Genomic DNA, 14327 nt, shown 5'->3' with positions numbered 1-14327 from the left:
AGAAAATAAAAATGACTCCAAAGCAGCAGTGTTTTACAGCTGGGGGGGTTGTTGGGATTTCAGGGTGCGAGGGGGCTGCCAGGGTTAGTTTCTTTGGGTTGAAGCGTTGTTTGTTGGTTTGGAGTTTGGGGGTTGATTTATGTTACTTTAATATGAGGAATAAAAAACCTAGAATGAAGGATGATTTGCTAAAATTATTTGTCAACGTTCCAGATTAAATACAAATTATTTAATTTGTATGTATGCATATTCTTCCTCCTCTACCATCCTACACTTGATTTAATGACCTTCCCTAAACAGCAATTCCCTATGTTTCTAAACAGAAAATTGGCTGTTCTCAACAAACTTCACTTAGAAGCCACAGAAGGAGACAAGTGGTGATTCTAATCACATGACACTCATAATCATTGGAAAGGACTAATTATTCTAATGTTAAACTCAATTATAAAAAAAAAAAACAACCCACAAACCATAGCATATTGGAACTGATTCTCGTGCCTGAGGATCGAAGTTCTTTAAAAACAAACAAACAAACAACAAAAAAAACTAATTACATTCTACCTTTTCATTATTAATATTACTAACATTATTAAAAAATATTGTTGCCTTCCTTGGATTCTCTACACCTGACAGCATGCTAGTTTTGGCATTTAAAGTGGTATTCTGTACACATCTGCTGCTGGTTTCTCTAGTTTCTGCTTCTTCAGCCTTTCCGTTACCGTGAAGGGTGAGCCACCACTCTGAACGGTGAGCTCAGAATTCCTGTGACTCTTGTGATTTAAGGCAAGATTTAAACACATACCTTAAAAGTACAAAGACATACCCACTCCCATTTTCTGGTACGTACCATTTCTCCACCTGTTGAGTTCCAGCTCTAGATGCTGGATAACATTCTTTAGACTTTTGTTTTTGTCTTTCTCCTTCTCGTACTTTTTCTTCCACTCCTCCGCAGTCAGCTCCAGATTCACAGAGACTGTGTTCTTAATTGTCTTAGCCCTGTGCAACAAAACGAGGCATCAGTTGCTCTGCAACTTCAATCTCAATCAAACAGTAAGGGCTCAGAATTCTTTGTGAAACAAAGGAAAACTACCAAATATTTGCAATTTGTTTTCTGAAGTGCAATGCCACAATTCCTTTTGCTCTCAAACCCTCAGTACCATTACTGCCTGGAAGCCTCAACAGAAATTTTTCTGTATGAAAATCCAGCACCCAGTGACCTGGAGCAGACATGGATCTGCCTCTTCAGGATTCCTCCAAAAACAGGAGCTCTGGAAACTGTTCTTGGACTAAGGACAAAACCAAGTCCTGTCACTATTGCTTTGCTAGATAAGCTGTCATCTCTGTCCTGGTTTCCACTGGGACACAGTTAATTTTCTTCTCAGTAGCTGGTGCAGTGCTGCATTTTGGGTTTGGTGGGAGAATAATGTCACTAATCATGTTTATACTAAGCCAAGGACTTCTCAGTTTCTCAGGCACTGCCAGCAAGAGGGCTGGAGGGGCACAAGAATTTGGGAGGGGACACAGCCAGGACAGCTGGCCCAAACTGGCCAAAGGGATAGTCCATACCACAGAACGCCATGCTCAGTATATAAACTGGGGGAAGGAGGAGGAAGAGGGGGACGTTCAGAGTGATGGCGTTTGTCTTCCCAAGTCACCGTTACACGTGATGGAGCCCTGCTGTCCTGGAGATGGCCGCACACCTGCCTGCCCAGGGGAACTGGGGGATGAATTCCTTGATTGCTCTGCTTGTGTGCGTGGCTTTTGCTTTACCTATCAAACTGTCTTTATCTCAGCCCATGAGTTTTCTCGCTTTTACCCTTCTGACTCTCTCCCCCATCCCGCTGGGAGGGAGGGAGGGAGCAGCTGTGTGGGGCTGAGCTGCTGGATGAGGTTAAACCACGACAACCCCACAGGTTCTCCTGGGCTGAGACCCACCACAGAGCACCCACACTAAGGTCTGGCCATGGGCTTGCCCCATCTCTTCACAGCCATCCCTCAGACTCCCCCAGCAAAACTCAGCTCTGTTTGAAGCATCACAGCACAAAGGATGTCAACACAGTGATGCAGAGATATGGAAACTTACCCTTCTTGAAAGCCAAAGAGTGCTTTCAAACATGTTTTTGGAGGTGGAAGGAAGGGAAGGAGGAGAATCGCTGGTCACCACCAGGTAACTGGGTTACTACTGGGCTGAGGAAGGCTCTCAGTGGGAAGGGAGCCTAAACCCGTGCCTGTGCCACGGTTGGGAGGTTCATGAGCTAACTGCCTCTCTAGGCAAAAATATCACAAAATTTAAACCCTTCCAACAACAACCACCACCACTTTATTATTTGGAAGTGCTTAGCTCCTACTGAACTGAAACAATTGCACTAGAAAATGCAAAGTGAGCAGAAAAAAATACACAGCACCTACCCTAGTAAATCCTCACTTAAAAAGAAAAAAAACAAACAAATCAGTATGAATTAAGAAAGTTTTGGATCTTTGCTCTTCACTGCTCAGACACGGACTCCCTCCTAATGACTCCAGTGTTACGGAATAAAATAGAGGCTAAGTAAAGGAATAACAGGCAGGCCTCATACCAGTTTGGAAAGCGTAGGCTGAAACGCTGATGCAAGGAACTACATCTGGGAACGGGCTACAGATGCACTGGCTAGCCCTCCTTCGGGGCAAGCACACGATCTTAATGATTTTCTTCACAGCTCCACTTACAGATTCTAAAGCATCCTTTAAATGTGGCCAGTCAATAAAATTTCTGAAAGTTTATTTTATCAGCAAAAAAACACTCCAAACTACACTCCAGTGATTTGCACTATGTGGCAAGCTGGAGTTTTATTACCTTAGAAATATTTCCAAATAACCCTGTACCTTTAAAATAATGCCTAATGGTTAGCTTTTACATAGTGCCTCTGCCAACAGCATGGCTCAAGTTTCCACTCATTGCACTGTACCAGGGAGGAAAAAAAGGCCGCGGCATAAAGTTTATTGACTGCGTTACCCTAATGATGGATGAAGTACTTACTGGCAACTAAAATTAAAAATAATATAAAAACCACAAGAAAAGATGGAGCAGAAAGAGAAGAAACCGACTCACTACTAACAGAGCAGCACATGCACATGTTGATTAGTACAAGTGGGCCTCCGAAGATGAATTTTCCTCCTGACACTTATTTTACTGATGATATCAAATCTTTTTTGCTAAGAAAAATGGAGGAACCAGTAATCACTTATGACTCATATACCTTCCCTTTAATGTTATTCAGGTCCTTAATACTGTTGCATCAGAAAAATGAAATACCACAACCAAAGAGCCTCTAAGAGAAGCCAGTTCCCGTAGACAGCGACATTCCTAGCCAAAACGCTGACAAATAACGCTGTGCATGCACAGGACACGTGCTGCTCTGCAGGTCTAGTGCATCCCCGGCCTTCCTACTTGTATTCCTTTTCTTACAATTAAATGCTTTCCATGAGAAACTCCTATTTCAGCCCAGTTCTATAGTTTTTAAGCAAACAAAGAAAAACCCCACAATAAACCCCAACCGAGGGCTCTCACAAAGTAGCTATTTCCCCAGTGCTCTCAGCTGACATCCTAGTCCTCACTAAGGAACATCTTAAAAGCATTCCTCTTCCTAGAAAAGTGTTAGTCCTGTCATATCACTCCATTAGTCCTGTCATATCACTCCAAGCGCTGCTAGCCAGGGTGGGCAGAGTCAGTTTGAAAATGATTTTGCCCTAAACAGGCAAGAAAAAACCCTCGATTACTACAAGAGAAATGAAACCACGATAAACTTCCTCAGGTACCCAAGCACACAACTTCCCAGAGATCCTGGAGCACTGTTATGCATTACAGAGCAAAACCAAAACCCTTTTAATCTAGATTAAAAAAAAAAAAAAAGTAATTTAAAAAAAGATGCGTTACCTTTTAACCCCCTCAATCTGAACTATTTTATTTTACAGTTTACATCTCTTTTTACTTCAAACCATACCTGCAGGCAGAGTCCAGCATAACAGCAGGCAGACTGAAACCTAACGCAGAGCCTACTCATCTATTTTAACATTAAATGCCCCTTGCGGCTGTGTTACTGCCCTGGAGCCTTATCCAGAATGAGTGCACAGGACCTTTACGACTGCTCCTGGGGTCTGCAGAGGTGCCAGCCTCATACTCATCTAAAATCACCTGCCGTCAGAAAATCGTACGTAGGGAGGTGTAAAGCTGTCAATCAAAACATGTAAACTTTTACCATCAACAAAAACTCTGCAACTCATATGTCAGGGTGGTGAACACACTTTATTTAATTACTGCATCTTAATATTTGCGTTTACTCAAAATTTCTGTGACACATTATAGTATATGGGATTTCAGTGGAAGCTTACATATTCAATAACTTAAACTCCTGTTCATCATGTTCATTGTACAACGGTGAATTAAAACCGCATAGCGACGCTTAACCGGATTATGTTAATGACCACTTGCTCCTTTTATAGTCTTTTTCCATAAAAACTTCTTGCAGCAACCGGTGAAGTTCCCTTTGGGGAGTTTTTCATGCGTGCTGTTATTTAAATGAGTAGCTTATGGCTCTGCAGTGAAGAAGGAAACGCTACAGAGGGTTTTGCAGCTACCTGGCTTGCAGCACGTGGGTCCCTCCCCAGCTTGCCCAAATCCCAGCAGCAGATGACAAGGACAAGTTCATCCAGCTCTGGCAATGCCAGACGGGAAGCATGTTGCAGAACGTTCCTCCAGCCCTGACCTGCACCCCTCCATGAGGGGGGACTGCACCCCGCTGCCCCTGTCTGCCCTGCACGTTTACACACTCTCCTATGAATACGCTAAAGGGATCATCTTCCCTCACAAAAATCTAAGGAAAGCTCACATTAAAGGATAAAAGTGGGGCAATGAATTAACAGAAGATTGTCCAATTAATCTTCTCTACATGATTTTACTTTCAAATATAAAATGCTCCTTTGCAACATAGGCTTCAATGCAAAAATTATGCATGGTGGAAAACAACCCATTTTTAGACAAAGACAAATTTATTGTACTGTACAAACTGTTAAATAAATTCTGTTTCAAACAACTGTCACTTGTTAGTATTTTTTTCTTTCTGCTATTACACAATTAAACAAAATGAGTAATTTTCCAAAGTACCAGAGTTCTCCTCAATTACAACAAAAGCAGTAATTATGTAATGAGTCTGACCTATTTTTGCTAACTTTCCAAATGTTTTTCATATGACTATCGCCAATGAACACATATGGAAGAGAAATTTTCTTTCTGAGTAGTTCCACACTTATGTTACTCTTGCTTGTTGCTGAGGACTTATTCCTAAACTGTTAAGAACCTTCAAACATAAAATGTCCATGAGCTATCATGGTAATCTATCGAAGCTGTCACTATTACACACAGTCCATATTCTTCATTTTCCTTAACAGTTAAAAAATATCTGTTACAACCATAACAATAATCCCTAAGATGCCACTCAAGGAGAAGACACATCTTAAAAGCATCAAGAGAAGTATCAGATAAAGCAAAACAGAACATTTTCCACTGAGTAAGCCCAATACCATTATCTTCCCCATAAAATCTCAAAGAGCTACAAATACACTTTGTATTTTCTGCAGGAAAGACTACCAGAGCTTCTAAACAGTGCAGCTGCCAACCAACATTAACATTTATTTTTCTGGTACCATAGGGAATGAAGAAACAGTTCTCTGAAGTTCTCTAGTACTATTTTGAGCAACTCCAGAAACCATAACCTCTCTATTTTAAAATGCCTACTGATCTCGCTCGCCTCTGCATGGTTGGCTGGGAACATGAGTAAAGTCTGATTAAGTGCCATCCACTACTGCTGAGCAGGACTCACCGCTGTCCGAACATCAGGGTCGACTTTGTTTCTGCTTCGTTGAAGACAGAGGGAGAACAGCATATAACAATGGTAGTTCTGCAGTTCCCCCCGAGGGAATCCTGAAGTATTCGGGTCATTTTGCTGTCTCGGTATGGAACATGGGTTTTCTAATCAAAATACAAGTAAGAGACAAGAGCAATGTTTTAAGATGATGCTATCAAAATGAGAGAGGGCGTGAGTCGACAATGACCGGTTTAATGGATTTAAAGCATACAGTCCTGAAGAGTAATTATTTTGATTGTGCTAAGATTGGATAACCACTCAAGTGAAATCACCAAGAATTAGTTTCTTATCTTTAGTAGAATACCAAAAGCGTCACCAGTTTGTGGTTGGAAATCTAATATTTTCTTCTTTCCGAATCGAAATGTTAGCTTATTTTTTGACGTGCGTGGCAAAGAAACAGAAAAATAAAAAAGGCCATTCTTCAACAACACAAAACAGGATTACTTACAGTTCCTTCTGCCAAGGCAGATATCACATTGCCTAGAGCAGACAAAGACTTATTGATATTTTTAGCTTCATCAAGAACAGCGCCCTCCGCTCCAGTTTTGCTGACCTACCAAAGAGAGCAGGCAACAGTCAGGCTCAGCTGCCAGCCAGCACCTGCACACACTACAGTGCACACCGCGCAACGGTTACAGCTGCTCGTGGAGGAAAAACAAAGCAAACTTACCCTCAGCGTGAAGAACGAGAATTGTACATGCATTTTTTTTGTTAGTGGAAGCCTGGAATACCTCCCCTTTCTTCCAGTGTAAGGGCAAGTTGGTCGTTGCTTTGTTAAGGGAAAAGCTGGTAAGTCTGCGCTCGCCTGAGGACAGGTGGGGACCACTGCCACGACCAGGCTGTGCAGCCAGGGAACACCACAGGTATGTTCTCGGGGCACACTCGGTGGCACAGCGTTTGCCACCAAACTAGGATCTTGGGCTTCGGGTTTTTTGTGTGCACCGACCAAGAATATCAGGGCAGAAAAAGGATAGTCTCACTCATCCTGACCACAAGGTTTACTGGTCAGCAAACTCGATCCCAAGGTGCCCCAGTCAAGAAGCTTGGTAGCCTGGGACCAGCTCTCCTTTAGACAACAACACAGTTTTATAGTTGTTTCTCCTTCTCTGTTCTTTTTGGCAGGGTGGAGTGGGTGGGGAAGGGCACAGAAATGGAGGATAAAGCCATATATTTTTCTCTACATTAACACTACAGTATCTCTAATGTCCTCTAAAAATTATACATGACATAAAAGGAAACAATATCTTTTAAGATGACAACCTACCAAGGAAACCCTTATTCCAGGTTTTTTGTACAATGTCCAAACCTAATGAACTACAAAATGTAGTTTTCAGAGAATAGAGCCTGACTACACACTCATTTTCTAAACACCACTAGGAGTTTTTTATTTAACATTTAGCATTATATGCAGTAATAGAGTTTCACGTGATTAATTATTCTGATGGACAGCATCTGCATTGTACTGATGGGTTATCAACCAGAGCATCCCACTGTGCAACCTGAACCCTGTGCAGCCTATCGAACAAAAATCTTTCGTTTTATTTCTGATTTTCAGAAAGAAACTAAAATCTCCCACCACAACAAGACATTGCTTCACCATGAGTAATTATTTTGACATGCACAGTAGTTACCCAGGATCCTGCTTGAATAAAGAATTCCATAGCATTGCAAAATGACGGGGTTTATAATTTCATTTACAGTTACATAACTTTGAACACTCCAGTAGGTGTTAGAATGAGAACTGGGAAAAAATGGTATTTTTTCAGTGCAGTACTGTTCTAGACCATTACTCTTTTGGTAAACAGGTACAGGTTCTTTTCTGGTTAGTATTTTTCTACATTGGAAAGCAGAAAGTCACCACAATCAAGAGAGTTATTCAGGGAGCTTCAGATAGAATTCAGCTGCCAAACTGCATTACCTGCTGTTATTTCACTGATCTAATATGTGAAATAATTACAGAAAACTTAGAAACAGGACCTATCTGAATATAAGCAAATTAAAATAGCTGTGTAATTTGAAAAGTTACATTAAAATGACATTACTTTGTTAAAATACCTGTACCTGAATGTAAAGCTATAAAAAAGTACACTGGTTCAATCCACTTCATTATAAATGAAGATACATTGTAGATTTTTGGGTTTTGCACTTCATACCAATAGTTATGATCTCTTTTTCTCCTTCCCAATTAAAATAAAATTTTAAAAAACAGCCATACTAATGATAAACTTAAATAGGACTTCTGTAAAACCTAGCTTAGTTTGCACTGACACACATGCGCATGATCAGTTTAGTGATCCCACCAGGATCATTCAGCAGTTTAGGAGAAAGGAAAGGTTACCTTCTCACTTCCAGCCAAGTCAACCAGGTAAAGTTTTCCACTGAGTTTCTTCTCAGTTTCCACATTCTCTTGTTTAATATTAATGAGGAAGATACTGTGGCTCCTAGAGCTGTGTTCATTCATATCTGCAATCACATTTGAACGTGTTTTGTTTAAATGGCTTTAAAACCTGACAAGAAATTGTATTTCATCAGAGCTAGCCCATGGTTAGCAAGTTCAAAAGCATGGAGCCATTCACCGGAGAAGCCCAGACCACTGCACTGACAGCAGCACCTGCGCCAAGAGCTGCAAATACAGCTTATGGACTGCAGGATGAGCTCCTACCTTCTCCCAGCATGGCCAAATACCAGATTCATGATAAATGAGAGCCTTGGGAAAAGCAGCTGGTGTTCTTTCTTTCTGTCTGCCTTTTTTTCAAAGTTTTTTCAGTCCCCTGAAGCAATAAAAATTGGCCAGAAACAGGAAAAAATAACAAAAAGTATCATAGCGTAAGAATAATAAAATAACATTTCACAGATATAGTAAGAAATAAAGGTTCTGTCCTTTTACGCTGCTTCATGAGTATAGACAGCTCATGCAAAAACTGCTGTGATATAACAGAAACTATTTAGACACAGAATTGCAATGAGGATGTACATTCAGCATCCTGGACAGAGGAATAAATTTGAGTCTGACCAAAATAGTATAAAGAGAATGAAATAATAGCTGGGAACATCCCCGTACAATTGTGTGAGGAGATCTCCCAACATTTAGCAAAAGTTTTCATCCAAACCACACTATGTAAATTAAAATTTCAGAGTAATTTTTATTGCTTATATAGTTAAAAATCCTCCTTCACCCAGGCCGCAGGTAAAACACAAGCAGCTCTAGTTTCAGCTTCCACTTATTTTGAGTTTGATTGTAAACACGTTATGCTTGACGTTTCATAAAAAAGCAAAAAGAAAATATCGCAAATCCGTAAACCTCTTTCTCATCTGTTCTCTCTGTTACCATAAACCCCATGACCACCCTTCCCCCATTCCCATCCACGGCAATATTTATATTTAGCTGAGCTCCCTCTTACTCCTCCCATCTCCCAACTTTTTTTTTTTCAGTAACACTCCCAAATTCGCTCCTTGCCGTTCCAGTACAGGTGAAATGCACTCCCTGTCAACTTGTCAGGATTTTTCTGTGTGCACCAAATGCAACAGGTAGTCTCACAGCAAAAGGTGTATTTGGTTATATTTTGTTAAAGAATAGCAGAAACACCAGAAGGAAACATTACTCAGAAAAAAGAGATGGCATTGCTATTAGTATGATGAGAAAGGCAGGGGAAGACTAAAGCAATAGAGTATTTAACAAAGGAAGAAGGCAGAGACATGGAAGTGAAAGAAGTTATGCAGTGCATCATAAAAAAATAAAATTTTAAAAAATACAAACAAAAACCCCCACCAACCCTCCACCCTCCCCAGCTCAAAACTTCACCCCACCACCGAGATCTGAGTTACAAGCTGAGGTTCTGCCACGCTCACTTCTTGGATCAAAGACATCTTAACAGTATAAATTGGGAAACAGGCCAAAGGTATCTGCCTCCTTTATCAACATAACGCTAGCAGGCTGCATGCGACACAATGTCAACGAATCTGGCACAGGCTGAAGCAATTAATCTTTAATTTCTTTTAATTCAGGAAGACTTGTTTGCTTTGCCATCACTGGAACTCAATCCAAGTCACTGCTTCATGGAACAACTTGCAAGAGATAAACAGGCAGAGCCCGATAACTGCTCTGCAGTCTTTGCCTGCCGTTTGACCAGTGAATTGCTTTGAATTATTGACTTGTAGCACAAAGAAGAATGTATGTACGTAATTACAATTCTACATCATTTCAAAATATCTACGCTATGTGTAACAACACATACTCTGACTTTTTATATAACAATGCCATACATTAAATTCAGTTCTCAAAGCTGAAAGTCAACAAATGTTTCTGTATGCAGTGAAGTGGTAAAAAAGGTACACACTATTCATTTTAAAGTGTTATCACTTGCGCAGCATTACGTCGTTCACATAGGTAAGTTAAAGTACTTTGTGAACACCAAGAATCACTACATCACCAGGAAGCTACACCCACCCACACTTGGAGCCAGAAAAGCCTCCAGGAATACTTACTTGTTACAGCTACATGACGGTTAGCTTTCCCTTCATCAATGACATCCAAAACTTCTTCAGGACTAGATACAAATCTTTCTGTACAACCCTAGAAGTATGCAAGTTGAAAACAGAAAAGCTTAGGAAGTGTCCTAGCACTCCAAATGCTGTCAGGAAAAAGATTTAGCACTGATGAACAAACTAATTAGAAGAACCATCAACATCCAACATGACCACTAGGGAGGCAATGAGCCAAAACATGCCTTTGTGTGACTTTCAGGAGTCCAGGGGATAACTTGAGAGACAGTTTTCTTTCACAAGATTAAAAGACTCTGTCAAATCCAAACATGAAGCAGAAAAGAGTTTCTACACATAGAACACATGGAATGATACAACACATGTTCCTGTTACCAATTTGAGTAAGATTACACACTCAAATTAGTTCTTCCTCTCTCAAACTACAAGATGAGATACATCCTTGTTCTCTGCCCTAACGCAATATTTCTGAAGGAATTATTTTATCCTTTTTTTTTGCCCTCCCCAGGATGAGAATAAACAGAACTGTCTGTATATTATTAAGGCTCACATACATTCATAACAAGTATATTACATTTAAGTGAGGGCCCAGGCTTCATAAACCAAATTCCTAACCTAACAAATCTGTTCTAAAATATTGTGAGATTACAGCATTTATCTGTGCCACAAAATACTAAAGAAAAAAATTCTTCGAAACATTCTCTTTCATATCTGACATGAAATGGGAACATGAATACTTTAAATTTAACACCATACTAACAAAATGTAAATGATTACAGTCAGGAAAATAAAGCAAACATGATTCAAGCCCATTAATATTTCAGGAAACTGTTTAAATCCAAGGACCAACACTAGCTGAACATTCAAGACACGGAACATGAGTTGAATCATTTTGGCAGATGACACTGGGATACAAATAAATAAATGTGTATGTGAGGAAGAATGAAAAATCAAATTTTCCTTGTACCTTAACATATGGGACTCTGTTTTTATCTTCATGTACAGCGAGGTTTGTCTTTGACACTAGAAAAAAGGATGTGAGATCATTAGGAATATTCATTCCACAGGTAAATATGTCAACTATAGGCATGACAGACATACAGTGAATTTATTATATTCATTAATGTAATACATGAATATATAGAATATATACATAAATGAGAATTGTAGTCGCTTCCCATTCCTTATGGACTACCAATATTTCTGTTACATAAAACTTGTTTCTTGTTCTGTCAATCTTGCACCTGTTTCTTTAAAATTAACTTCATGGTGCAAAAGCTTTTGTTTATTGCTTGGATTAATAAAACAAACACAGACCAAGCTGGATTTTGCCAAAGCAGCCAAGAATTTCAAAAGAGATAGAAGAACTCACTGGAATTGAAAATAGCTCATATATGTGCTCCTGGTTTTCTGTTACCCTCAGCATACATTTCTGTCTTCAGAGCGATTCAAGACACACAATTCACACTTGCATTAACATACAGTATGCATACACAGAAACACAAATTGTAAAACAGATCACTCCCAACAAAGCCTGCCTAACAGACACAAAGCAAGGAAGAAGTTGCACTGAATGTATTCTAAATTTAACAAAAAAGACTCAACAGAACACTATCTACATTTTTAAATTACAGTTTTACTTTAAGAATATACATTGCCAGCGAGGCTCAGACCTGCCTTGAAGTCTGTAAAATTCTCTGTACTCATTTATGACGAAGCTATGTAGTGCTGCAGAGGTAGGTGCACAGGAGTCAGAGATCAGATGACTTAAACTGCAAAATTCTCTTTCACAAACACAGCCATACAGCTTGAACTGAAATCACTCTCAAGGAAAGCAACTGTTTCCACTTAGGCATTGATTCAAAGCACTACACCAAGCCAAAAAACACATTGCATAAGAAATGCAGAACTTACCATCAAGCAGGTCCCTTATTTTGTCCAAATATATCTCAAAGTAGGAAACCTAATTAAATAATCATAAACGTTACAGATTTAAACTTGAGCAATTTAAAAATCTCTGTACCTGTATTTCCACATCTGTCAGAATAAAAAGCACCAAACTAAAAATAAAACCCACCACCCACACAGTTTGAATTACATCTTTCATGTGAACATACTTGTATTTTGAATGATTTAGAAGTCATTGATCTTTCTGCATTGACCAATGATTCATGAGGAAAGTATACAAAAGAACACTTCGGGCACTTATCTTTTTTCTTTTACATAAGCAAAATTGAAAAAAATATTGAACATAATCAAATCAATTCAGCTACTATCGCATCAGTACAGCTGCATCACAAGAAGGGTCAAGTTTGACAACTGTAAGAGGTATACTGATACCTGCCAGCACAAAAGCAGGCAGCACCTGCAGTGCTTGAATATAAAAGTTACGTAAACCAAAGCAATATATATTAAACTTTTAAATTAAGCATATGTAAAAGTTCTGTCTTGAATCGAGTCCCAAAGAAAAAACTGAAAATAAGCTTTTCTCTAACAGAAACAATTGTCCTCAAGGGAAAAAAAAAAAAAAAAAAAAAAAGAAGAGAGAGAATGACTGACTGACTCATAATAAAAGAGTATTTGATTCACAGAAGCAAACAGAAATATGTTAGGGATGTGGTGCCTGCCCGTACCCTTAATAAACTTTATTCAGCAATTATTTAGCTGGAATGCTAGATGCTTAAATTATAGGTATCAGTATACTCTAGTTATTTAGTACAGTATCATTTTCTCTCATGTGAAAAATAAATTGTTCTGGTTTTTTTTATTCTGAGTTGATCTTATGTGACAACTGCTATTAAATACAGATGTATTTTGCTTTTGTGCATTTACTTCACCTGTGTCCCATTTAAAGCCATCCTCTGGACCAGCTCGTTTCACCCAGACTTAACTCACATGCTTTATTTTATCCTCCCAACACACTGCTGAGGACCAAGACACACAGGAGATACCAAGTTCCCCTCCCTGTTCTAAATGGCTGTCTATTAAAGAGGGAGAGGAAAAAAAATTATACTAATTTTCAACGTTGGCTCAGTTATTTAAAGAGTGTGACAGTTCGGTTAAATTCTTGCTCCCAGTGACAGAACACGCATTTCTCTCAATGACAGCTCCTTGTATCATCACTCACTCATTCAGTGCTACTTAGGCAGCTTTTCTGTTAAGATATTCATAAATGTCAACCATGATAGGAAACCACTGAAACAATTCAATGCTGGCAGAACATGATTTATAAAGTGATAAGCTTCTGCTGGCTGTGATAGGAATTTCCTATGTCTTGTACAAGGGGGTGCCCATCTGTAGAACAGCAATAGCCACAGGGGAGCTTTACAGATGATGAAAAGAAATCAGTGTCACCCCTATGGAAGTCATTTCTATGAAAACTCAGAGATGTCTCTTCTTAAGGTGCTCAGTATTTTACAATCTAAGGTCTATTAAAATACTTAGATGGCTTATTGTACTTCATAAAGCTCTTCTGTCTGTACTTCAGGCGCACCCCTACAAACAGGCACTGCTAAGAAGGTTCTCAATACAAAATGATCTAGTCCTTCCAGAAGATCAGTGGCTGGTTCAGAGGTACTCTGCTAGATTATTGAAGCAAATTAAAAAAAAAAAAATTAGATACACACTCAAACACGGAGAGATATACCACCAGAAATGCTTCAAGGGCTTCAATGCAAGCAGCACTAAAAAGTCACCCATGTCTAACTTGGAGGCACAAGAGGGACACAGGAGGAGAGCTCCATTCTCAGAGGGCATGACCTGGTCACAGCAGGAGAAGGGACAGTGTTTTCACACTCTACCTGTACTCAGCTCCTTACCTTTACTGAAGTATAGTATATATATAGTATACCTATACTGGGGTGCGCTACATATCTTTTGTGTGGTTTGGGGGTGGGGTGGGGTGGGATATGGCGCAGAGGAGTACTC

General features: G+C 39.5%; 1 protein-coding gene across 1 annotated transcript in view; it reads right to left on the bottom strand.

The window, feature by feature from the left end:
* Positions 1–14327, bottom strand: part of KIF5C (kinesin family member 5C) — an 85516-nt gene that overhangs the window by 32464 nt on the left and 38725 nt on the right. The window contains exons 5-11 of the mRNA XM_055812681.1: positions 12315–12363; positions 11368–11423; positions 10386–10473; positions 8239–8363; positions 6349–6453; positions 5856–6004; positions 848–996 (exon numbers count right to left, since the gene is read on the bottom strand). Coding sequence (XP_055668656.1) covers positions 848–996; positions 5856–6004; positions 6349–6453; positions 8239–8363; positions 10386–10473; positions 11368–11423; positions 12315–12363 — 721 coding nt within the window. The remainder of the gene's footprint in view (positions 1–847; positions 997–5855; positions 6005–6348; positions 6454–8238; positions 8364–10385; positions 10474–11367; positions 11424–12314; positions 12364–14327) is intronic.

This window comes from Falco peregrinus, chromosome 8, assembly GCF_023634155.1.
Source record: "Falco peregrinus isolate bFalPer1 chromosome 8, bFalPer1.pri, whole genome shotgun sequence".
In the NCBI taxonomy this organism is placed as follows: Eukaryota; Metazoa; Chordata; class Aves; order Falconiformes; family Falconidae; genus Falco; species Falco peregrinus.
This window is presented reverse-complemented; position numbering and strand designations above follow the sequence as displayed.